Genomic DNA, 25805 nt, shown 5'->3' with positions numbered 1-25805 from the left:
TCAACTGTACAGGGGCGCCTGGGTGGCGCAGTCGGTTAAGCGTCCGACTTCAGCCAGGTCACGATCTCGCGGTCCGTGAGTTCGAGCCCCGCATCAGGCTCTGGGCTGACGGCTCGGAGCCTGGAGCCTGTTTCCGATTCTGTGTCTCCCTTTCTCTCTGCCCCTCCCCCGTTCATGCTCTGTCTCTCTCTGTCCCAAAAATAAATAAAAACGTTGGAAAAAAAAAAAAAGAATCAACTGTACATTATTTCATTTTTCCTTCTTATAAACAAAATTTCAACTTTCATTTGATGTTTGGTTTTTAAAAAGAAAATCTGTGCCTCCTAGTTATATGTGTATTTTATATGTATATTTTAAAATTGTTTCTAGGGTAATTGTGCAAGCTTCTTTCTGTTTGTTTAACCTGCCACTAGCTGACATGGTGGATGCAGATTTACTGAAGTTCAATCGGCAGTAAGTACATTTATTCAAATATCAGCCGTAACAATATCACATGGAGGCAGGACCTGTAAGAGTCTGCCTTTTATATTTCCACTACAAATCATCTATCTAAGAGATGATCATAAGAGCATCACTGGGAATTAGAGAGCAGAACATAATAGGATATTCATAATTGTTTGCCCTGGGCAACTTTTCCCTGTTTCTGAAAGGGCATCATAATTTTTTATACGGCAGGTTCACACAGCCAATGCTATGACAGGATTAGATCTCCAAAACCAAAGTGAAATCTCAGATAGCTTTATGTTCTACGTATTGCAGTACGCCTTATTACACTGGATGTCGAAGGCAAAATGACCTTTTCTCTGTGACATTGCAAGAATTAAACTTAATGATTAAAAATCTTATCTTTTTTTTACTTGAAAAAGTATAAGGGGCTGCTGATGAGAGGTTTTGTTCTTTGGTGTGGTTATAAGCTTTTTACATCAGCTATAAAATTCACTTGACTGGTAAATGTTTTCTTATCTGTGCCCTGTTTTACAGATTAGAGAGGAATACCCGTGTTATTTTAACACAGGTATGTCCTTTTTTTAAATATTTATTTTGAGAGAGAGAGAGAGAGAGAGCGCGCGCATGTATGTGCATGTGTGCATATGTGCAAACGTGGGAGAGGTAGAGAAAGAGGGAGAGAGAGAATCCCAAGTAGGCTTCAGGCTCATTGCAGAGCCCAATGCGGGGCTTGATCTCACAACCAAGAGATCACGACCTGAGCTGATCTCAAGAGTCTGATGCTTAACCAACTGAGCCACCCAGGTGCCCCACAGGTACATTCTTTATTAGCTCTGTAGAAACACTTAGACTACATGGCATCTGTTTTTTGTTTTTGTTTTTGTTTTTTTAATGAAATCTATACTGCGAAAAGCCTTGCCAGTCAAACTGCTTGATGTCTTCTTTATATAATTCCTCTTCTGTTTCAGGGTTTTGTTGCTAAGTTATGTTTGAAGGATAAGCAAGATGGTGAGCTCCTTACAGTGCAGGACCGTTCTCCTTGTGTGTCTCTAGTTCTAGAAAAGTGACTGGCTCAAACCACTCTTTTTAATTGACTAATTTAAGGGGTGCCTGGGTGGCTCAGTTGGTTAAGTGTCTAACTTCGGTTCAGGTCACGATCTCACGGTTTGAATTTGAGCCCCCAGTTGGGCTCTGTGCTGACAGCTCAGAGTTTGTTGCCTGGAGCCTCCTTTGGATTCTCTCTTCCTCTCTCTCTGCCCCTCCCCGACTCATGCTCTGTCTCTGTCTCTCTCTCTCTCTCTCAAAAATAAACATTAAAAAAATGAATGAGTAATTTAAAAAGAAGAGGGGTGCCTGGCTGGCTCACTTGGTTGGGCATCTGACTTTGGCTTAGGTCATGATCTCACAGCTCATGAGTTTGAGCCCCGTGTCAGGCTCTGTGATGACAGCTCAGAGCCTGGAGCGCCTCGGATTCTGTGTCTCCCTCTCTCTCTCTCCCCCTCCTCCGCTCATGCTCTTTCTCTCTGTCTAAACATTTAAAAAAAAATTTTTTTTTAAAGAAGAAACCTCAGTAAACATCTTACAACTCTCAAATTCTTTTTGAATGAAACTGGATACAAGTAAATAAAATGTCTCAAATAGTCAGAAAGGAAAAGGCACTAACATTTACCACATTCCAAGGTGTGCAAACATTATATGGCTTTTGCTCGTGCAGGTCTCACACCAGCCTTGTGTGGTAGATACTACTCACTCCATAAATATGTGTTGCTGCCTGCTAATGTGTCAGGCACTGTGGTAAATACTGGAGATATGATATAGGAGGCCTTGTAACAGAGTCCCTCTAAAACATACTTTTCTCTCTTTTTTTTTTTATTTTTAATTTTTTAAGTAATCTCTATACCCAACGTGGGGCTCAGACTCACAACCCTGAGGTCAAGAGTCACATGTTCCACAGACTGAGCCTGCCAGGCTCTCCTAAAACATACTCTCTTATGCATATGGCATGCTGTATGCTCCTGACCAGTGGCTACCCCGGGGGATACCTGTGCTTCTCTGCTGGCATACGTTGTATCCTTACCAGGAGTTAGTACTTTTTATTTCAGATCTGTTAATGTCAGCTGCAATGGTTATTTTAATGACAACATTTACAGGGCACCTGGGTGGCTCAGTTGGGCTCTGCACTGGCATGGAGCCCGGTCGGGATTCTGTCTCTCTCTCTACCCCTCCCCAACTCGTGCTGTCTCTGTCTCTCTCTAAATAAATAAACAAACTTAAAAAAAGTACTTAGGAACTGTAAGGGTGAGATGAAAGTTGTTTCTGTGAAAACTAAGTTGAATGCTTTATAAAGATCTGACAAAGGCAAGGTATAAAAAAATATTATCAGATCTGATGCAATGAGAACTATAAACGTTTTGGGGGAAATTCATAAAAGCCTAAAGCTATTGTGTACTCAGATTGCCTAATAAATAACTGTAGTTCTCTCTATAACTGACAGTAGAAACTGTAGATCATGTAATATGGATACTGTCCTCGCGAGAATGATGGCATAGCACTTCCACCCGTGGGCCCATACTCAAAGGAAAAGCCCAAAGGAAAGATTGATGAACGAGTACATTTCACTTAAAACAGAATGGTTAATGTCTCTTCTTCTGAAAAGGATTGTTTTGGGGGCACCTGGGTGGCTCAGTCAGTTGAGCGCCTGACTCTTGATTTTGGCTCAGGTTATGGTCCCAGGGTCAAGGTATCAAACCCCACATTGGGCTCCACACTGAGTGTGGAGTCTGCTTGGGATTCTCACTCTCCCTCTGCCCCTCTCCACCACGCACACGTGCTGTCTCTCTCTAAAAACTAAAAAAAATAATAATAAAAAATAAATAAAAAGGATTGTTTTGCTCTAGCCAACTGTCCTCCGGATCATGTCAGATAAGAACTTAATACAATGAGCCAAAATAGATGTAGCCTTCACCCTTTGTGGCAGTGACAGCCTAGTCGGGGAGACAGACAGCAATTGTATTATAGTATTACATCATACAATCAGAAGTACCCTCATTTTCAGGAAACTAAGACTCTTGAGGGGTCAGCTTGCCCAAGGTAATAAAACCAGCAGATTAAAGAACTAGAAGTGAAACCCAAGTTCTTCCTGTCAAATCAGACTTCCTCCAGTTCTCTGGCCTCATCTTTCTTCCCTGTCTTTTTTTTCTTTCTCCTCCTCTCCATTTTCTTGCTTTTTCTTCACTTTCTCCTCCTTGGAGAGGTTTCCACCGACAGTTGAAATACGACAAGATTTCACTTTATTCAGTCAATGCACTGGATTTTTAGGTTTATTTTATATGACATAACTTAGTTATCAAAAATGATATGGCAGGGGGCGCCTGGGTGGCGCAGTCGGTTAAGCGTCCGACTTCAGCCAGGTCACGATCTCGCGGTCCGTGAGTTCGAGCCCCGCGTCAGGCTCTGGGCTGATGGCTCAGAGCCTGGAGCCTGGTTCCGATTCTGTGTCTCCCTCTCTCTCTGCCCCTCCCCCGTTCATGCTCTCTCTCTCTCTGTCCCCAAAATAAATAAACGTTGAAAAAGAAATGATATGGCAGGATTCTCACTTAGAGCTCATTTGAGTAATCCTTAATGAAATCTGGGCTGAGAAACTTAGGTGTGAATCCCAGTTCTACTACTAACTAGCTGTGTGACTGTGGACAAGTTAATCTATTCTCCCATCTCTAAAACAGGAGTGACAATGTCTTTCTCATAGGATTGTTGTGGAGTTTACAGGTTTGCATTTTTTTTAAGTAGGCGCCATGCCCAATGTGGGGCTTAAACTCAGGACTCTGAGCTCAAGAGTCACATGCTCTACCAAGAGAGCCAGCCAGGTGCCGCTATGGTGGGATTTAAATGACTTACCACAGGGGCGCCTGGGTGTCTCAGTCAGTTAAATGTCCAACTCTTGATTCCAAATCAGGTCACGATCTCATGGTTCACAGGTTCAAACCCTGTGTCGGGCTCTGCACTGTCATGACAGTGCAGAGCCTGCTTGGGATTCTTTCTCTCTCCCTCTTTCTCTGCCCTCCCCAACTCGAGCTCTCTCTCTCTCTCTTTCAAAATAAATAAATAAACTTTAAAAATTAAGAAAAAATGACTTAACAGCACAGGGCACATATAGCTCTCATTATTGAGCATGTAAGAGTCTAGCTGTGTCTCCTCTTTGATCCATTTCTTCACTGAAAGAGTTTGGTTCTTTTAAGTTTATAACCACTATGACTAAGAGGTTAATATTCTATAACTACTATATATTTCTATTGTCTAGTTACAGTCAAGGAGGACTTAACTGACAAAAAGTTCCTTGATTTCTGTGTGATACAGACCCATGCTATCTTTGTCTGTTTCAGGTCACCCCTTTCCTCAATGGTTTTTGGCATCAATGCTTTGTTTACCAAACCTGCTCAGTCTTTAGCTCCCATGATGATACTCTCTAAGCTAAAACAGTATGGATATGGAAACGCAGATAAAAGGTAGAGTAAAAATGCCTTTGAAATAATATAAAGGAAATATTAAAGCAAACTCAGCCTTTTATATTGATTACTAGGCAATTATCTTGGACTTTGGATATTATTAGTTATTAATTCATAGATTTTGAGTAAGCTATAGTAGAGGGTATTAATATCAAAGGAATTTTCATAGGAGTATCTTTAAGGGTGTTCTACAAATTATACTACAAATTATACTACAAATATCTATATAATCCACGCTAAGCTACATATTGATTGCTTTTATCTAAGTCATTCATTCATTTATTATTTCATTGCACAAATGTTTCTGAGGGCCTGCCAGGCTTAAAGGTGCTGGGGTCTGGGCATCTGAGTGGCTCAGTCAGTTGAGTGTCCAACTCTTGATTTCTGCTCAGGTCATAATCCCATGGTTGTGGGATCGAGCCCTGCATTGGGCTCTGTGCTGAGCTTGGATCCTGCTTAAGATTCTCCCCTCCCCTCTCCTCTCCTCTCCATTCCTCTCCTCTCCTCTCCTCCTCTCCCCTCCCCACCCCTTGCCTGTCCCCCCCACCCCCATAAACTACAAAAAAAAACCAGGGTGCTGCAGATACAAGATGAATAAGGAGCTTCTAAGGAGCCCCACAGATTGTAAAACACTGTGATAAGGGCTCTACTGGAAGCATAAAATGGGGCACTGTGGTAATACAGATAAGAAATTCCTACTTTGTTTGGTCTGCCTGGGGCAGGGGGCACCTCAGAGAAACGGGGTTTCTGAGCTGAGTTTTGGATGCTAAGTTGGATTTCTCCTCCTGAACATTAAAGAACATCATTCCAGGCAGATAAAACAGCATGGCAAATGTCTGGACGCATGAGAGCACTCTTAATAAGCTATTCATTTATTCACTCAACAAACGTCGTTGAGAGTCTACCATGTTCTAGGTTCTGTGATAGGGCAGCAAACAGCAGGGAACAAAACAACAGAAATCTCTTCCCTCCTAGAACTTAAGTTCTAAGTGGGAGGCAGGTAGACAAAAAATTAAATAAAATACATATTATGTTAGTTGGCAATAAGTTCTTTGGTGAAAAATGAAAGAAGGGGAATGAGAAGAGTTGGGGAAAGCTGCATTTTTAGTGTGATGGGCAAGGCCCCAGGAGGTGACATTTGAATAAATGCAGGGAGGTGGGAGGGCACCATGGCAGCTCTCTGGGGCAAGAGTGGTCCTGGCAGAAAACACAGCAAGTGCAAAGGAATGGAGAGGTACCATGCCTGGCTTTGTAGATCTCACAAGGAAGCTGGTGTGGCTGGAGCAGAGTAAGTGAGAGGAGGTCAGGTCTAGTAGGTCCTTAGAGCCCTGCTTTGTTACTTTGGTTTCACTATGACATTTCTGGTGGTGGTGAGTCAGTGGAGGATTGATTTATTTTTTATTTATTTGCTTTATTTTTTAAAGAAGTTTTAGGATCACAAGAAAATTGAACAGGAAGTACAGAGTTCCTGTATATTCTCTGCCCTCCACTAGGTACAGCCTTCCCTATATCAACAGAGTGTTACACTGGTTATAATCAACGAACCTACATAGATACATCATTATCACCCAAAATCCATAATTTACATTAGGGTTTGCTCTTGGTGTTGTACATTCTGTAGGTTTGGATGAACATGTAATGACATGTATCCACCATTACAGTATCCTAAAGAATAGATTTGCTGCCCTAAAAATCCTCTGTGCTCTACCTTTTCATCCTACTCTCTCCCCTAACCCCAACAACCTGTGATCTTTTTACTGTCTCCATGATTTGCCTTTCTCAGAATGTCAGATAGTTGGAATCATATAGTATGTAGCCTTTTCAGATAGATTAAATTTTAGTAATATGCATTTAGGTTTCCTCCATGTTTTTTCATGGCTTAGCACTGATTCCATTGTCTGGATGTACACCTCATTTATCTATTCACTTACTGAAAGACACTGGTTGCTTCCAAGTTTTGGCAATTATGAATAGAGCTGTTATAAACACCCATATGCAGCTTTTTGTGTGTATATAAGCTTTCAATTCCTTTGGGTAAATACCAAGGAGCACAATTGCTGAATTGTGTGATAAGAGTATGTTTAGTGTTGTAAGAAACAGCCAAACTGTTTTTGAAAGAGGCTGTACCATTTTGAATTCCCATCAGCAAAGAAATAAAGAGTTCTTGTTGCTCCACATCCTTATCAGCATTTGGTATTGTCAGTGTTTTGGACTTTAGCCATTTTAACAGGTGTTTATCTCATTTTAATTTGCAGTTTCCTAATGACTTATGATGTGGAACATGTTTTCATATCCTCATTTGCCATTTGCATGTCTTTGGTGAGGTGTCTGTTCAGGTCTTTTGCCCATTTTTTAATCAGGCTGTTCATTTTCTTATTACTGAGTTTTAGGATTTCTTTTTTTTTTTTTTTTTTTTTACATTTATTTATTTTTGAGAGATACAGAGCACAAGTAGGGGAGGAGCAGAGAGAGAGAGAAAGAGACACAGAATCCGAAGCAGGCTCCAGGCTCCAAGCTGTCAGCACAGAGCCCGACATGGGGCTCAAACTCACGAACCGTGAGAGCATGACCTAGCTGAAGTTGCATGCTTAGCCGACGGAACCACCCAGGCGCCTCTAGTTTTAGTATTTCTTTGCATATTATGGATAACAATCCTTTATCAGATATGCCTTTTGCAAATATTTTCTCTCAGTCTGTGGCCTCCCTTCTCATTCTCTTGACAATGTCTTTGGCAGAGCAGAAGTTTTTAATTTTAATGAAGTCCAATTTATCAATTACCTCTTTCGTAGGTTTTGCCTTTCATGTTGTATCTGAAAAGTCATCACTATACCCAAATCACCCAGATTTTCTCCTGTGTTATCTTCTAGGAATTGTATAGTTCTGCACTTTACATTTAGGTCTGTGATCTGTTGTGAGTTAATTTTTATAAAGGTGCAAGGTCTAGATTCATTTTACACAGGTAGATATCCAGTTGTTCCAGCCATTTGTTGAAAAGACTACTTTTTTCTGTATTGTATTACCTTTGCACCTTTGTCAAAGATGAGTTGATTATATTTACGTGGATCTATTTCTGGCCTCTCTGTTGCATTGCATTGATCTATTTTTTATTTTGCCAATACCATACTATCTTGATTGTTGTAGCTTTATAGGAAGTCTTAATGTCAGGTTATGTAGGCCCACTGACTTATATGGAAAGGCTATTGCCTTTTGGAATTTTGGAATCAGTTTGTTGATAACCACAAAATAACCTTCTGGGATTTTGATTGGCATTGAGTTAAATCTATAGATCAAGCTAGGAAAAACTGACATTTTGACAATATTGAGTCTTCTTATCCATGAACATGGAATATTTTCCCATTTCTTTAGTTAATTTTCTATTTTTCATCAGATTTTTGTAGTTTTCTTCATAGAGATCTTTTACATATTTTGTTATATTTATACTTAAATTCTTCATTTTTTATTGTTTGTTTATTTCAGAGAGAGAGAGAGAGCACGCGTGTGAGTGTGAGCAGGGGAGAGGCAGAAGGAGAGAGGGAGAGAATCTTTTTATTTTTTTAAATGTTTTTATTTATTTTTGAGACAGAGAGAGACGGAGTATGAGCAGGGGAGGGGCAGAGAGAGACGGAGACACAGAATCCGAAGCAGGCTCCAGGCTCTGAGCTGTCAGCACAGAGCCCGATGCGGGGCTCGAACTCACAGACCGCGAGATCGTGACCTGAGCTGAAGTCGGACGCCCAACTGACTGAGCCACCCAGGAGCCCCAAGGGGGAGAGAATCTTAAGCAGGCTTCATGTCTAGTATGGAGCCCGACGTGAGGCTTGATCTCACGAACCGTGAGATTATAACCTAAGCTGAAATCAAGAGTCATGCACTTAACTGAACGACTCAGGGCCCCTAAAGTCTTTAATTTTTAGGATGCTAATGTAAATAGTGTTATGTTTTTATTTCCAATTTCCACTTGTTTATCAAGGAAACAGTTGACTTTTGGGAAAGCAATTGACTTTTGTATATTAATCTTATATCCTGCAACCTGGCTATAATTGCTTATTAGTTCCAGGAAGTTTTTGTTGTTGTTGATTCTTTTGCATTTTCTACTCTACATAGCCAAGGATTTTAGTTTACTTTATTTTTGAAACATATTTTTTATTTTTTTATTAAAATCTTTTTAATGTTTACTTATTATTTGAGAGAGAGAGAGAGAGAGCGCGCGCCCGCACGCGCACAAGTCAGGGAGGGGATGAGAGAAGGAAACATAGAATCTGAAGCAGGCTTCAGGCTTCAAGCTGTTAGCACAGAGCCCAACGTGGGGCTCCAACTCACAAACTGTGAGATCATGACCTGAGCCAAATTTGGAGGCTTAACCGACTGAGCCCCAAAACATATTTTTTAAAGTTTATTTATTTATTTTGAGAGAGAGAGACTGTGTGCACATGTGTGCATGTGTGCAAGTGAGGGAGGGGCAGACAGAGAGAGAGATAAAATCCCAAGCAGACTTCGTGCTGTCAGTGCAGAGCCTGATGCAGGGCTCGATCCCATCACCGCTAGATCATGCGTGACCTGAGCCCAAATCAAGAGTTGGATGCTCAACTGACAGAGCCACCCAGGGACCCCCAAGGATTTTTTTTTTAATGTTTACTTATTTTTTTAAGAGAGAGAGAGAGAGAGAGAGAGAGAGCAAGCCAAGGAGGGTCAGAGAGAGAAGGAGAGAGAAATCCAAAGCAGGCTCCGCACTGTCAGTGCACAGCCCAAGGTGGAGCTGAAAGTCACGAACTGTGAGATCATGACCTGAACCAAAACCAAGAGTCAGATGCTTAACTGACTGAGCCACCCAGGCATCCATAGGATTTATTTTTTAAAGTTTTTCTTATAGGGGCGTCTGGGTGCCTCGGTCAGTTGAATGTCCGACTTTGGCTCAGGACATGATCTCATGGTTCATGAGTTTAAACCCCACATTGGGCTCTGTGCTGACAGCTTGGAGCCTGGAGCCTGCTTCAGATTATGTGTCTCCTTCTCTCTGTGTCCCTCCCCCACTCATGCTCTGCCTGTCTGTCTCTGTCTCTCTCAAAAATAAATAAACATTAAAAAAAAGTATTAAAGTTTTTCTTACACGCCCCCCCCATTTTATTATGAACACTTTAATTTTCAAATATACAAAAAAAGTTGAAAAAGATGTATAGGGAAGATTCATATATTCACCAGGTAGATTCACTATTTATTTGTACCTATATTTGTTTTATCACGTATATTTTTTAAAAATTTTATTTATTTATTTTGAGAGAGAGAGAGCAAGGGAGGGGCAGAGAGAGAGGGAGAGAGAATCCCAAGCAAGGCTTTGTGCTGCCAGCACAGAGCCTAACATGGGGCTCAGTCCCCTGAACCATGAGATCCTGACCTAAGCTGAAATCAAGAGTTGGCCACTCAACCGACTGAGCCACTCAGGTGCCCCCTCACAACTTTTTATTATGAAAAATTTCAAACGCACAAAAAAGTTAAAAAAACAAACATACAGAGAAAATCCATACACCCACTCCTTAGATTCAACAGTTGTTAACATTTTGTCGTATCCGCTCTATCTGTATCTATGTGCATGTGTGTGTTTTGTTCTCTATTTTAAGGTTAAGTTGCAGACAGTGGCACTTCGTACATCTTATAATTTATATATCTCTTCTAGTTTAGTATATATCTCTTAGAAATAAAAGCATTCTGACTGGAGAGGTTTTATCTGAGTAACGACCTAAACAGCATCCCTCTGGCTACTGTGTTGAAAATAGGCTGGATGGGGGAAAGGAGAAAGACATGGAAACCTGTATTCCGTAACATATGGTATGTCACGCTGATGGCAGCTGGAGGGAGGTGAGGCTGGAAAGGAAATCAGGGGCTGACTAAAGGATCTGTATGCTAGATTTAGATGTTCTTAATCTTATACATCTGGGTTTCCCAAATATGATGACTTTTTTGTCTTTTGTTGTATGATTACTCTCTGTACTATTATTTGCTAAATATTTTTCTTTAATTATGAACATAAAAAAATCTTACATGCCTTAAACAAGTTAGACACAAAATAATTCATTTCATGGGTTTCATTCTTTGCTAACACAAAACACTTAACCATTAGAATAAAAAGAACAATTGTGTAACATCTGAAAATTGTCATATGTACTACCAGGAATACAGATGCTGTCCTTTGAGAAAGACTGCTATAGATAAAGGAAATCATTGGAAGTTTTTAAGCTGGGACAGACATAATCTGAATTTTGTTGAGAACATTCTGGCAGTTGTATAAAACAAGGATTCGAGAGGGACAAAAATGGTAACTTTGTTACTTGTTGCCTATTGTGTACCAAGTGCTTTGGATACAAAAGTAAATGAAACAGGTTGCTGCCACTAAGGAGCCTACAATCTAGTCAGGAAGACATGAGGATAATTTCAGCACAGAGTGGTAGTTACTATAGTTAGAAGTATATACAAGATATAATGGTGACTAAAAGGTGGGTATGATCGACACTGCCTTGGAAACCAAGTCCAGGAAGGTAGCACAGAGGAAAAGCTGCTTCAGCTGGGTTTCAATGGAGGTGTTAATAGTGTAAACAGAGATTGGAGGTAGCGAGGGAAGAGTAATGGTACGTGCAAAGCACGGACATGTAAAATGACAGGGTATTCGTTCAACAAACATTTACCAAACACTATAAATCAGGTTCTATATAAGCCCTAAAGCACAAAAAGACGAAAGATGAACCCCCTCCCTGAATAAGCTCAACGTCAATTACAGTGAAAATCACAAGGCTACGTGTTAGGTATTATTGATTGATGTAAGTATGCTGTGTGAGTACACCTAGCTAAGCATGCAATTCAGACTGGGTAGCAAAGAAGCGATCTCTCAGATGAATTTTGACAATGTAAAAGGCGTCTGCAAGTACAGAGAGGCGTGAGATCATGTGACATGGCTGGAGGAACCGCAAAGAGTTTAGAAAGGCTTGAGAAGTGTGGATTTGATCTTAAAAGGAATGGAATATTATTATTATTAAGCCAAGGAGTCATAATATCAGATTTGCTTTTGAAAACATCACCCTGAAGTGTACATAATGGTTCGAAGGGAGGTTAGCAGAATTGCAAAGAACAGTTTGAAGGCCGATGAACTGCTTTCATATGAGAAATGCTGGTGTGGGCCTGGACTAAAGCAATGTAACATGGAAGGCAAGGAAGTGATTGACATGAAAGGGATTGAGGAATTAGAATCAACAGCACTTGGTGACACTTGTTATAGAGGCATGACTCACAACTGGGTGATTGTGTGTTGAGAAATGAGTTGAGTATACACAGAAATTGAATGTGGACTGTTCTGGATGGCATTTCTTCTATAGAATTTGAAGGAACTCTTTTTTTTTTTTAAATTTTTTTTTCAACGTTTATTTATTTTTGGGACAGAGAGAGACAGAGCATGAACGGGGGAGGGGCAGAGAGAGAGGGCAACACAGGATCGGAAACAGGCTCCAGGCTCTGAGCCATCAGCCCAGAGCCTGACGCGGGGCTCGAACTCATGGACCGCGAGATCGTGACCTGGCTGAAGTCGGATGCTTAACCGACTGCGCCACCCAGGCGCCCCTATTTATTAAATTTAAAAAAATGTTTATTTTTGAGAGACAGAGAGACAGAGTGAAAGTGGGGGAGGGACAGAGAGAGAGGGAGACACAGAATCTGAAGCAGGCTGCAGGCTCTGAGCTGTTAGCACAGAGCCCGAAATGGGGCTTGAACTCACCATCCATGAGATCGTGACCTGAGCCGAAGTGGGACACTTAACTGACTGAGCCACCCAGGTGCCCCCATCAGTATTTTTTAAAGGTCACTAGCTTATTCTATTGGGCAGCCAATGTGGAGAACCTAGAGATTTACTTCCTTGGAAACAGAGGCTCTAGAGACTAATTCTTGTCGATTTGGGCATAGATACATTGACAATCAGACACGCTGGCAAACTAGTCTCATGGTCCAGTAAGCATTTTTAGAGGTATAAACTTATTTAGGGCACTTAAAGATCATTTATCTTTGTGTGATAACTTAACATTTGGCATCTGGTGGCCTTACGCAGCTAATGCTAATCTGAAAGTGTCTGACTGAAGTCCAGAGGCCAACTGCACACTGAACAGGATATGGTTAGGTGATCAGAGAGTGCTTGGAGATTCACGTAGGATGAATTTAGCAAATGTCTATTTGAAATAAATTTCATGCTTGTAAGGGAGTCTTCTAATACCTGATTAATATTTTACTGTTACAGTATGCAGAACTGTATGGTTCAAGGGTATTATTTTTGCCCCTGCCATTTTTGAAAGATGGTCTGTGATTTCTTGATATAGTTAGAGAAATGTTGGTTCTGAGGGGCATGTTATTTCATCAAGTTTGATAGATCTATTTTCTTCTTATTGACCTATGGATATACTACTCAGTAGCCTGTAAGTATAATGATCAGTTTATTGTTAATGGAGATTCATAAATGGGGTACTTGGGCAAAAAAAACAATGTGTAATATCTCCTAATTATAGGGTATAAGGTACTTCATGTGATAATATTAGAAACTGATTCTCTGGGGCGCCTGGGTGGCACAGTCGGTTAAGCGTCCGACTTCAGCCAGGTCACGATCTCGCGGTCCGTGAGTTCGAGCCCCGCGTCGGGCTCTGGGCTGATGGCTCGGAGCCTGGAGCCTGTCTCCGATTCTGTGTCTCCCTCTCTCTCTGCCCCTCCCCCGTTCATGGTCTGTCTCTCTCTGTCCCAAAAATAAATAAACGTTGAAAAAAAAATTAAAAAAAAAAAAAAGAAACTGATTCTCTTATGCATGTAGCTTCTATTAAAAGTGCAACAAAGTCCACACTTTTCACAAAAAAGTGACAATGAAATTATAGTATATTATAGAAAACAACGGCTATTCCTTCTATTTGGACAGTTAAGCATGCTTTGCATTCTTTTGTCTGCAAACATTTGTGGAGTATCTACCAGGTGTTAGCACTGAGCTGGGACCTGAGATACAGAGTTGTAAGGCATGATGCTTTCTGCCCTTGGGAACTCACATAGCATTAGTGCAGGAGGCAGACCAGAAGGTGTGTACAACGAGTTAAGTCCAAGGTTGAGATAAGCCCAGAGTGCGAGAGGAACACCAGCTGGGCACTCGGCTGCTTATTACAGGACACGGAGCACAGCACTGACTCCGTGTGGTAGCACTGTCTTACAGCCCTGGCCCAATTCTTGCTGCTTGAGAAGACATTCTGGGATGGAAAGATGCATTTCCCCAGTAGTCCAAATCTGCCAGTTTATTTGTTGAGTTAAACACTGTCATCTGTGGATACTCTGCCAGAAACCAAAACAAAATTCATTACTTAAAAAATAGTCTTCTAGATCACTCTGCTACATAGCCATATGTTGAAAAATTGTTTTAAATTTATGTTTATTTTTGAGAGAGAGAGAGAGAGAGAGAGAGAGAGAGAGAGAGAGAGACAGAGTGCAAGTGGGGAAGGGGCAGAGACAGAGAGGGAGACACAGAACCTGAAGCAGGCTCCAGGTTGCTGACAGCACAGAACCAGACGCAGGGCTTGAACTCAGGACCACAAGATCATGACCTGAGCTGTAGTCCGATGCCTAAATGACTGAGCCACCCAGGTGCCCCTAACCAAGTATGTTTTTAAATACTGTAAGTGCAGCTTTCCCTTTGCTTCTCTTTTGTCTGAAGGCCTCATAATACTTCAAAAATTACACTTACAATAAAAGTTTAGAAAGTGGTTTTTCTCTCAATGACATAGTAAACAATACTGTCTTAAACTCCAGCAAAGGAGAAGATCGGAAAATGAATTGCTTCAGAGTGAATAAAAAGTAACCTCAAGGCTTTGTCTTTTAAACAATGAAAATATTCTTAGTGTTTAATTTATGTAGCTAATCATTAAAATCAGTTTTAAAGCTATTTTTGGAAAACAAGTGCTTTCTGCAGTGATTTACTACAGCAACAGCCTGGAAATTTCCAGGCAAGGACTCTCTTCTGCTTGTTTAATGAATTCTGTTTCACATTAGGACAAAATTGGTGGGTTTATTCAGTATTAAATATTAGGTTACCTAGACTAGAAATGAGCTAGTCTTATGTATTATACTTGGTGCTGGTGGATTTTGTTCTTTCAAGCTGTCAATACAATAAGCATGCTGTTGATTCTGAAATACTTATTGTAGATTCCTTGATCAACGTCTTTTTCTAAAGTTTTATTTATTTATTCTGAGCGAGGGGAGGGGCAGAGAGAGAGGGAGAGAGACAGAATCCCAAGCAGGCCCTGCACTGTGAGTGTAGAGCCCGATGACGGGCTTGAACTCATAAACCCTGAGATCATGACCTGAGCCAAAGTTGGACGCTTAACTGACTGAGCCACCGAGGCGCCCATTTTTGATTAATGTTTTTACATATTCTTGACCTAGTAAGCCACTGAAGCATAGTGCCTTGAATAGGAAACACAAACAACCATTTCTCTGAAAAGTGCATATAGCTTTCTATAATGATCCCTGGAAGAGCAAGAAACAGTAGTTAGGACACTCCATGTATTCAGAGCCTCAAACTGTAAGATAGGACTTCCCCTCCCACATCACTGGGAAGATAAGATTAAAAACGTATAGGGGCGCCTAGGTGGCTCAGTCGGTTGAGCGGCTGACTTCGGCTCAGGTCACGGTCTCCCGGCTTGTGAGGTCAAGCCCCACAGCAGGCTCTGTGCTGATAGCTCGGAGCCTGGAGCCTGCTTCTGCTTCTGCTTCTGCTTCTGTGTCTCCCTCCCTCTCTGCTCCTCCCCTGCTCACATGCTCTCTCTCAAAAATAAATAAAGATTTAAAAAAAAATTTTTTTTAATGTATACAAAATAGGGGTGCCTGGGTGGCTCAGTTGGTTAAGTGTCCAACTTCAGCTCAGGTTGTGATCTCACGGTTTGTGGGTTTGAGCCCCACGTCACGCTCTGTGCTGACAGCTCGGAGTCTGGAACCTGCTTCGATTCTGTGTCTCCCTCTCTCTCTGCCCCTTCCCCTGCTCACTCTCCATCTCTCTCTCTCCAAAAATAAACATTAAAAATTTTTTAAATGTATATAAAATATTATAGCTGCAAAGAAGTGTGTACATATAAGCATATACATTTGTTGAGATTGCTAAAGAATTTGGGATAATCACTTTTTAACAATGTTCCATGCTAAGTCCATTTGCCAAGTATCATGAACATGAGCACTTGTAACATTCTAAATGAAGAGCATTTGGCCCAAAAGATTATGATTTTAGCTAAATCAGTTTCCTAATGATGTGTCCGAAATGGGGCTGTGATGGGAGATTTTGTTGAGGAAACTCTATCCACAAGTTCACAGGACCATGATAATATGTATCCTGTGTTTTACCACCACAGAATTATCAACGATTTTGATTTCTTTCCCATTGCCTGCTGCTTTTCCTCTGTATATGAGTTATAATGTTGCCATTTGCAACAATATGGGTGGAACTAGAATGTATTATGCTAAGGGACATAAGTCAGTCAGAGAAAGACAAATATCATACGATTTCATTCATATGTGGAATTTAAAAAACAAAGCAGAGGGGCGCCTGGGTGGCACAGTCGGTTAAGCGTCCGACTTCAGCCAGGTCACGATCTCGCAGTCCGTGAGTTTGAGCCCCGCGTCAGGCTCTGGGCTGATGGCTCAGAGCCTGGAGCCTGTTTCCGATTCTGTGTCTCCCTCTCTCTCTGCCCCTCCCCCGTTCATGCTCTGTCTCTCTCTGTCCCAAAAATAAATAAACGTTGAAAAAAAAAATTTTAAAAACAAAGCAGATGAACATAGGGGAAGGGAATGAAAAATAAAATAAGAGAAGGATGCAAATAAAAACAGAGAAGGATGCAAAACATAAAAGACTTAAATATAGTGAACAACCTGAGGGTTGCTGTACGAGAAGTGGGGGGATGGGCTAAATGGGTGATGGGTATTAAGGCACTTGTGATGAGCACTGGGTTTTATATGTAAGTGATGAATCACTGGATTCTAATCCTGAAATAACACTACACTATATGTTAACTAACTTGAATTTAAGTTAAAAAAAAAAAAAGTTATGTTCCATTGCAAAGGGACCACCTGAGGACAAGATTATGTCCAAAAGAGGAGATAATCAACTTCAGGGTTTTTTTGTTTGTTTTTTTCCAATAAATATTATACTGCTGCTTTTTCCTAGTCTTTTTTTTTTAATGTTTATTTATTTTTGAGAAAGAGAGAGGGTGGGGGCATGCATGCAAGTGGGGGCAGAAGCAGAGAGAGGGGACAGAGGATCTGAAGTGGGCTCTGCACTGACAGCACTGAGCCCGAAGTGGGGCTCAAACTCATGAACTGTGAGATCATGATGTGAGCCGAAGTCAGATGCTCAACCAACTGAGCCACCCAGGTGCCCCTCTAGTTAGTCTTTATAGGTGGAAACATTAACAATAACCCCCGGTGCCTGGGGGCTCAGTCGGTTAAGCATCTGGCTCTTGGTTTCAGCTCAGGTCATGATCTCATGGTTCTTGAGTTCAAGCCCCATGTTGGGCTCTATGCTGACAGTGGAGAGCCTGCTTGGGATTCTCTATCTCTTCCTCTGTCCCTGCCCCTCCCTCTTTCTCTCAAAATAAAAAATAAACTTAAAAATAAAAACCCGAAAAACAATAGCCCCAACCTCTGGCAAAGAAGTGTAGAGATTTAGACCCTTACCATTCCACATTGGCAATGTGATCGTATTAAGGTGTTAGTGTTCTTGACATTTGTTATAGGCCATTGCCTTTCATTCAGACCTTATGAATTCATTTCCACAGAAAGTGTATGACTTTATTCTTTAAAAATGTTTTTTTCTTCTAAACTCATATTATAAATTCCATTTTCTCCTGGAGAGATTTTTAGTTCAGATTGAGATAAGAAGCCCAGCTCCAAGCTGTGGAACTCTGGGAAATTTTGTTTTTAATTTTTTAAAGTTTATTTATTTTGAGAAAGAGAGTGAGCAGGGGAGGTGCAGAGAGAGAGAATTCCAAGCAAGCTCCATGCTGATAGCACGGAGCCCGATGAGGGCTTGAATTCATGAACTGTGGGATCATGACCTGAGCTGAAAGCAAGAGTTGGGTGCTTAATTGGCTGAGCCACCTAGGCACCCCGAACTTTGGGCAATTTAAGTAACCTAGGTAAGCCTTAGTATCTTCAGGGTTATTGTGAAAATTTGTAGCAGTGACAAAAAAGTGTCAAACAGGGCCAGGCACATATAAGCCTGCAATACATGAGATGCCATCATTATTCTTACAAGGGTCTCATCAGGCTGACCCTAGAAAGGAGAAGTTCCCTTTCTAGAGGTAGCAAAGAGGGACTCAAAATTTGAGGGACTCAAATTTTCCCATCCCTAATTCAAAAGTATCTGTACTGGCACAAAACAATATTATTGTTTAGCAGGTGTAAGCTAAGACAAGAAAATGAAGAAAAAGATACCAAACAGCAATATTTTAGAATGTTATAACCCGCAGGTGGGTACTTCTTTTGAAAGCAGAACATTATGAGAGCATATGAGGTGCAAAAATTTTTCCATAAGTAAGAGGTGCAATTGCTGTTATTATAAAGTAACATTAAAGATATTTTTTGCCTCCACTATAATATATATACATTTTGTTGATGGTAAGGATCGGTGTTGATTTACTCTATAGGGCAAGCACCTCAAACAGTAAGTGTGCAATAAATGTTTATTAAGTGAACAAAACTATAAGCAAGGCTTAGGAATTATTTTTCTACCAGAGATTCATTAAAAAATGTAAAGGTTGGAATTGACATTCTGAAAGCATAAAAGCCTGACTGGTCAATAGATCCAATCATATCCAGGTAGAGTGAACATAATGTGAAAGAGGAAAAGAAATTCTCTAAATCCTGGGCATCTTTTCCAGATTAGAATGACATTTTAAGAGAAAGAGAAGAAATCTTAAGAAAGGAGCAGAAAGACCAGAGAGACTTTTGAAGAGCATCAAATAATTCAATCAAGTGGTAGGGAAATGACCTTTGCTCTGGCCGCTGGAAACATTAACATGGTTGCAGCTTCAGTAATAACAATGTTCTTGCCTGCAAGAACTCGAACTCGGTCTTAAACCACAACATGGTAGTTCTCAGCTTGCTTTACTCATCCTGTTCATCCCCCTGCCTTTCCTTGAACTTTCAGCCTAAGGCTCTCTCTCTGCAGTATTGTTGGCGTGCTCACAATTTGCCTCTGCAGATTACCACAGGTGTTCCCCATGCCCTCACTCACTGTGAAAAAAAGAGAAAAAGACAGTTCTGTCCTGGAGAGCGAATATCTCCCAGAGGGAACCCTTGGAAGCTGGAATCCAATTTCTTGATGTTTCCGAAACTGGAATCTGTTATAACTAGAAAATGCTGAAGATAATAGGCTCCTGCTGCTAACCAAACACTCAGATAAGACGCACAGAAGAGCCTCGGCCAAGCAGAAACCAGTCTTTTCATAAAACACTGGGCTTCTGAGCACACATTGTACTAATTCCGTGACTAGCAGCTCACCGTCATGGCTCTGTGGTTCTTTTCCCCTTTAAAGGTCTTGATCAGGCCAATTCCTTTCTTCTTTGTGTTTGAGAAATGTGTGATTGAGGCTGCTTCACACTGGAACTTGGGTTTCCATTACCTCTTTGGCATCTCGTACCCATTGTCGGTCCAGTTCTCTCATCTGGTCTTGTGGTTCCAATCAGTGAACCAAGGCGGTGAGAGAAGCATCATGCTTGTGTGCACCTACGTCTTGTTCAAAAGTACCAACCATGACCTTGTCTTCCCATTCTTGAAATCTGTGCTCAGCTGTTTCAAACTTCCTGTGTCCTTGTTAGTAATGGCCAAATAGAAATCACTGAATCTTTCCCGATAATGGTTAGAGGCTGCCAATTTATGGTAATGGTGGACATACGTGCCAATGGGAAAGGTACATTATTCAAGTCACTTTGGCTGTAAGTGACAGAAACCGAGTGCAGGCTAGCTTACATTAAAAAAAACCTTGGGGCGCCTGGGTGGCGCAGTCGGTTAAGCGTCCGACTTCAGCCAGGTCACGATCTCGCGGTCCGTGAGTTCGAGCCCCGCGTCGGGCTCTGGGCTGATGGCTCAGAGCCTGGAGCCTGTTTCCGATTCTGTGTCTCCCCCTCTCTCTGCCCCTCGCCCATTCATGCTCTCTCTCTGTCCCAAAAATAAATAAACATTGAAAAAAAAAATTAAAAAAAAAAAAAAACCTTGCCAGCTCCTGTAACTGAAGTCAGGCAGAGGTGGATCTGGGTAGCTGAACAGGTGATGATAGGAACCTGTTTCTCTGACTTTCCTTCTGTATCGAGTCCAGTCTTTTACCACATGGCTGCAAGATAACTCCAAGCTTACTTGGGCCCAACAACCTAAGATCCTAAAGGAAACACTTAACATTTGTCCCATTAGCCCAGCAGAAGTCCCCCAGTGGACCTTGGAAAGCTTTATGAGTCACATGCCCATCCCTGAGTCAGTAGTTGTAGCCTGAGGTTGGAGTTCTCAGACCAGGTCTGGGCATGTACTTGATCTTGGGGTTGGGAGTTGGGCAGTCAGATAGGAAAGGAAGAGCAGGGAGGATTTTTCTTAAAGGAAAGAATGCAGGGAAGATACAACACCACATGCCCCCAAATGAGTTTTTTCCATAGATAGTTTGTGTGGAGCAGAAGTGACATCATGTATCAGTGGCACCCTTGGTGCCTCTCTTACTTCCAGAGGCTATAGTAGATATGTGTTGATGGCCCAGCCTGTGACCCAAGCCTCTGTGTCTCAGAGCCCAGAAACTAGCAGCACAAGAGCAATGGGTTGGGTAGGTCATTACCAATCACTTCTTGGACCAAGCAGGACCTGAGATGAAGGGTGGTCTTGTGGAGCACTGATCGGAAGGTGTGGCCATTCCTAACAAATGCAGTCCAGTCCAGAGCACCAAGGACATTCCCAGCTATGGCTTTTGGAGGAGGAGGTAGTGATAGTTGGAGATTTTGCACATGATTCTAGGTGCAGGCCTTCTAGCTAATGCCTACTTACCCTTCAGATCTCAGCTCAAATACTGCTCCCCAGGGGAGCCTCCTCTGGACTCCACTTGCCAAGAGTAGGCCAGCCCCTCTGGCTATGTGCTGCCATCTAATACCTTGTGTTTTTCCATCACAGCACTTAATGGAGTGATCTTTTAAATAATTTTTTTAATATGTATTTTTGAGAGAGAGAGAGAGAGAGAGGTGAAGCATGAGAGGGGAAGGGGCAGAGAGAGAAGGAGACACGGAATCCGAAGCAGGCTCCAGGCTCTGAGCTGTCAGCACAGAGCCCAACACGGGGCTCGAACTCAAGGACCTCGAGATCATGACCTGAGCCGAAGTCGGACGCTTAGCCTACCGAGCCACCCAGGTGCCCCCTTAATGCAGTGATCCTAGTCACCATATGTAAATCACTCTTATCTGTGATTGCTTAAGATCTGCCTTCTGCACCAAGAGGTGAGCTCCTTGAGGGTGGGAACTCTGTCAGTTTTGCCTGCCATTGAATACCCAGTACTTGGTCCAGTGCCAACACATTTAATAATCACACAGTGCCTTTTTTTTTTTTTTTAAGATGAATGAATGATACCTAGTTTCTGGGAATAGCAGCTGATTTTAGTATGAAAATGTAATAAACTGCCTCTTCTTCTTCCTAAACTATCAGATATTTTTGATCTTTTCCGTTAGTTCCTCACTTGGCTGAGGGGATAAGGTGATATTTTAGATAGCCTAGGTGACCAGAAAGAAGCTGAAGACTGGATAATCAGTCCCCAAATAATTAGGAGCCCTCTTTTAATGTATGTGATTTAAATGAAGGAAAAAAAAAATCTACCAGGAGCATAATGAAGAACCACAGGGACCTGGGAGCTTAGTGTAAGTTCTTGGCAGAAAACCAGGACCTGCTACTCCTGAATATAACTATTAACTGTAGTTTCTTTTTGTAACCTCTAGTTGTGTTGAATGGAAGTAAGTTTAGTGATAAAAATGAATGCCAAATTCCCACCACTTTGTTTAAAACACGTTGGAGGGTAATTTCAAGACTGAAGCATCATGAGCGTGTACGTGTGCCTCACCTCCACCCTCTGTCTTCCCATGTACTGTGAATGATCCTTCAGGATAAGCTGTATGACGTCCCATCAGGCATTAGCATCACCCATTTACATGTCAGCCTCCTCTGGTATGGGCAACTGGAAGGTAGGGATTATTCAATTATTTGGGACAAAAATCCAGATTATTTGATAAAATTTCTATTACTTTTTGAAAGCAAAACTTTTCTGAAGCCTTTTGTTATATATCTTTGATTTAAGAAGAGATATCTCTAGAGAAGCTAATTATGTTTTAAATCTTTTTTTTTTCCCTAGTACAATTTTCGATCTTCATGATGCTATGTTTAATTTGATTTGCCTGGTCCCCCTGGGCATTGCAGTAATTCAGATTCTGGTTTGGAGTCCATTCTCAATGAGGAACAAGACAGACTACACAGGGGCTCTTTAAGGCCAATGCTTGGCTAGCATGGAATTCAAACAAATCTTCAGTTGTTTATTCTTACAGAGATTACATTCTACCAGAAGGCAAAACTGTATTTTATAACCCCTAATTTGTTTAGAAAACAAAACAGATGAAACAAATACAACATGTTTTAGGGCGTTTTGACTACCGTAATAAACTAATAAGAAAGTTAAATATGAGTTCAGGCCTCTCTGTTGGCTGTTTCCAAGTGGTCTTGTGGCCTGGTCGCAACTGTTCTTCTTCACGCTTGAACTTCTATGTGATTTCCTTCAGTTTCCAGAGTCCGCCTGATTGTGCATGCCACTTTCCTTCATTTTTATTTTATTATTTTTTTAAGTAGGCATCATGCCCAGTGTGGAGCCCAAGGCGGGGACTTTACCTCATGACCCTGAGATCAAGATCTGAGCTGAGATCAAGAGTTTAACTGACTGGGTCGCCCAGTCTCCCCCTACTTCCTTTTATCTTAAGCCTCATACTGATGCTTCAACAGATTATATCAGGGAAGACATCTTTTTTTTTTTTTTTTTTTCCTTTTCGTTAAGTAATGCTGCATCACCATCATCTGTAGATTACCCTGTGACTGATAGTGGTCATATTTGGTAGATTCCAGGGCCAATATAAGAGAACCCCTATAACCCAGATTTATGTGGCTGGCTTGGTCATAGAACTTTTGGTTATGAAGGAATAGGAATTCAACTTCAGCTGTCTTAAATAAAGAGAGGTTCCTTGTAAGGATACAGTAGGGAAATTCATAGGCATCGCGGACAGGGAATAAAATAGAGTTGAATCATACAAGGACTGGAGTGAGAAAGGCAGGGCCTGAGGTAGCTTTCTCTGCCTCTGACATCTTTATTTCATGGTTCTCTCTCTCTCAAACACACATACTCTCAACTGAGCACCAGACCTTTCAGATCAGTTGCTCATCTTCATCTAACTGACTCAGACTCTGTGTGCCTATTATATTCTCTCTCTCTTTTATTTATTATTTTTAATGTTTATTTGTGACAGAGAAAGAGAGACAGAGCATGAGCAGGGAAGGGGCAGAGAGACAGGGAGACACAGGATCTGAAGCAGGCTCCAAGCCCCGAGCTGTCAGTGCACAGCCCGACACGGAGCTTGAACCCATGAACCGTGAGATCGTGACCTGAGCCCAAGTTGGATGCTTAACCAACTGAGCCACCTAGGTGCCTCCCTCTCTCTCTCTTTTTAAAGTTTTATTTATTTATTTATTTATTTATTTATTTATTTATTTATTTATTTGTAATTTCTATATCCAATGTGGGGCTCAAATTCACAACACTGAGATCAAGAGTTGCATACTCTTCTGACTGAGCCAGCCTGTTAGATTCTCCTACCCAAGAATGGTCATTGCTCAGCATGACACATTGTTTACACTGGTGAACTGAAAATACTTAACAACTGGCTCTCTGAAAAAAAAAATGTATGCATATATATGCATATATAACTTTATTATATATTTTACTGATAAAAAGGATGTATCGCATATGACTTAAAAATAATAATAATACCTACTCTTTATTGTAAATTTCATACACCTATAATGTCAGTGTGACTTGTTATTTCTTAAAAATTCCACTCATAAGGTTTTATAATTCATAGCAATAATCATGAAATCAAGACTACGAATAAATGCTTGATTAGTATTCAATTCAACAAAGAAGTCACTTATGTCATAGGCCAAGGAGTATAGTTACAATCTAAATGTTATTTTATATTTTTGTTTATAATAACCAGTAAGAAACAATAAAGACATACTTTAGAACTTTACTCAGTCATTAATGATGTGAGTAACTTCTCTGAATAACTGAATGATAATTTTCAATACTGGAAAGAATATGTCCTCAATTCCCTGTGTTTTCACAGTGTCACAGATATAGAGATGACAGTTTGGAGTTTCAGCTGCATGGTTAACATTTTCTTTATTACTTTCTTAAGTCTAGACCAGAGGTTGGCACACCTCTTTTGGCCTATGAACCAAATCCAACATGTGGTCTCTTTTTATACTGTCTGAGATCTAAGAATAATTTTTGTAGTTTGAAAGGCTTGTCAAACAAATAATTGTTGTGTGACAGGAACTGTATGTGACTCAGGAGACAAAAATATTATCTGGCTCTTTATAGAAAAAGTTTGCCAACCCCTGGTCTAGACAATCAACAAAACAAAACAATACTATATACTGATTTCCATGGCATAAATACATCCACTATAGCTAATTTCAGGCTATAAATGTGATATTACTGAACACAGATTTAGGGGGAGAGATGATCAGTATCATGCCATTATAAAATTAAAAAACAAAACACATAATCATAACACCATATGCACATATTGTATCACCATACAGATATGGCAGGTATTAATAACATTAAAAGCATAAATAACAGTAAAATGTAGCAACTAGAAAGTAATGTTTTGAGTACTTATCACTTTTGTTTTTAATATCATTTAATCATAAACTTAAGTATATTAATTTTTAACAATTTCTGTGTTTAAATTTTTTTCAATGTGTATTTATTTTTGAGAGAGAGACAGAGTGTGAGTAGGGGAGGAGCAGAGAGAGAGGGAGACACAGAATCCGAAGCAGGCTCAGGCTCTGACCTGTCAGCACAGAGCCCAACGCAGGGCTTGAACCAAGAACTGTGAGATCATGACCTGAGCCAAAGTCGGACACTTAACTGACTGAGCCACCAAAGCACCCCCCGACCCCCGCTTTTTATTTACTTTATTTTTTTTAACAATTGCTGTGTTTAAAACCCAGCCTGAGAAATTCCTGAAAAGTTGATAATGGCTTTTACCAGCCAGGATGAGCAGGCTCCAGCCTACCATGGGGTGTACATCATAATAGTACTCAATGGGTTGCCACTTGGTCTGTTGGTGGGTATGTTCAGTAAGAATTGGAAGCAGTGTAGGTAGAGTAGACCTGATTCATATTCTGAGTTCTCTGATCCAAGCCAGGGTGTTTCAGTAAGAGAATACAAAATGGTGTATTTCCTGCATTTTTTTCATTTTGCTTTTCCTGAAATCAGCAAAGTTCTTTCCAAGCCTGGAGATAAGGACAACTAGGGATGGGGATATGACTATATTATCTTTCAGAATGGTCTATTAATCATAAATCCACACTCAATCCTGAAGGGAGAGCTAAAGGTGGTGAAGAAGTTTGAACTTGAGCAAACTTTAATGTTTATTTTTGAGAGAGAGAGACACACACACACACACACACACACACACAGCACAAGTGGGGGAGGGACAGAGAGAGAGACACACACACACACAG

At 41.0% G+C, this 25805-nt stretch overlaps 1 protein-coding gene across 3 annotated transcripts in view; it reads left to right on the top strand.

Moving 5' to 3' along the window:
- LOC102899571 (transmembrane protein 180-like) overlaps positions 1–22684 on the top strand; it is a 40920-nt gene extending 18236 nt beyond the window's left edge. For all 3 annotated transcript variants that reach the window (XM_006942236.4, XM_045048061.1, XM_045048062.1), the window contains 3 exons: positions 370–453; positions 4827–4949; positions 22363–22684. In XM_006942236.4, coding sequence (XP_006942298.1) covers positions 370–453; positions 4827–4949; positions 22363–22495 — 340 coding nt within the window. In that variant the 3' untranslated portion in view covers positions 22496–22684. The remainder of the gene's footprint in view (positions 1–369; positions 454–4826; positions 4950–22362) is intronic.
- Positions 22685–25805: the final 3121 nt, after the last annotated feature.

The sequence above is a fragment of the Felis catus genome, chromosome E3 (assembly GCF_018350175.1).
Source record: "Felis catus isolate Fca126 chromosome E3, F.catus_Fca126_mat1.0, whole genome shotgun sequence".
In the NCBI taxonomy this organism is placed as follows: domain Eukaryota; kingdom Metazoa; phylum Chordata; class Mammalia; order Carnivora; family Felidae; genus Felis; species Felis catus.
Note: the sequence above shows the minus strand (reverse complement) of the source record. Positions and strands in the feature narration are given on the sequence as shown.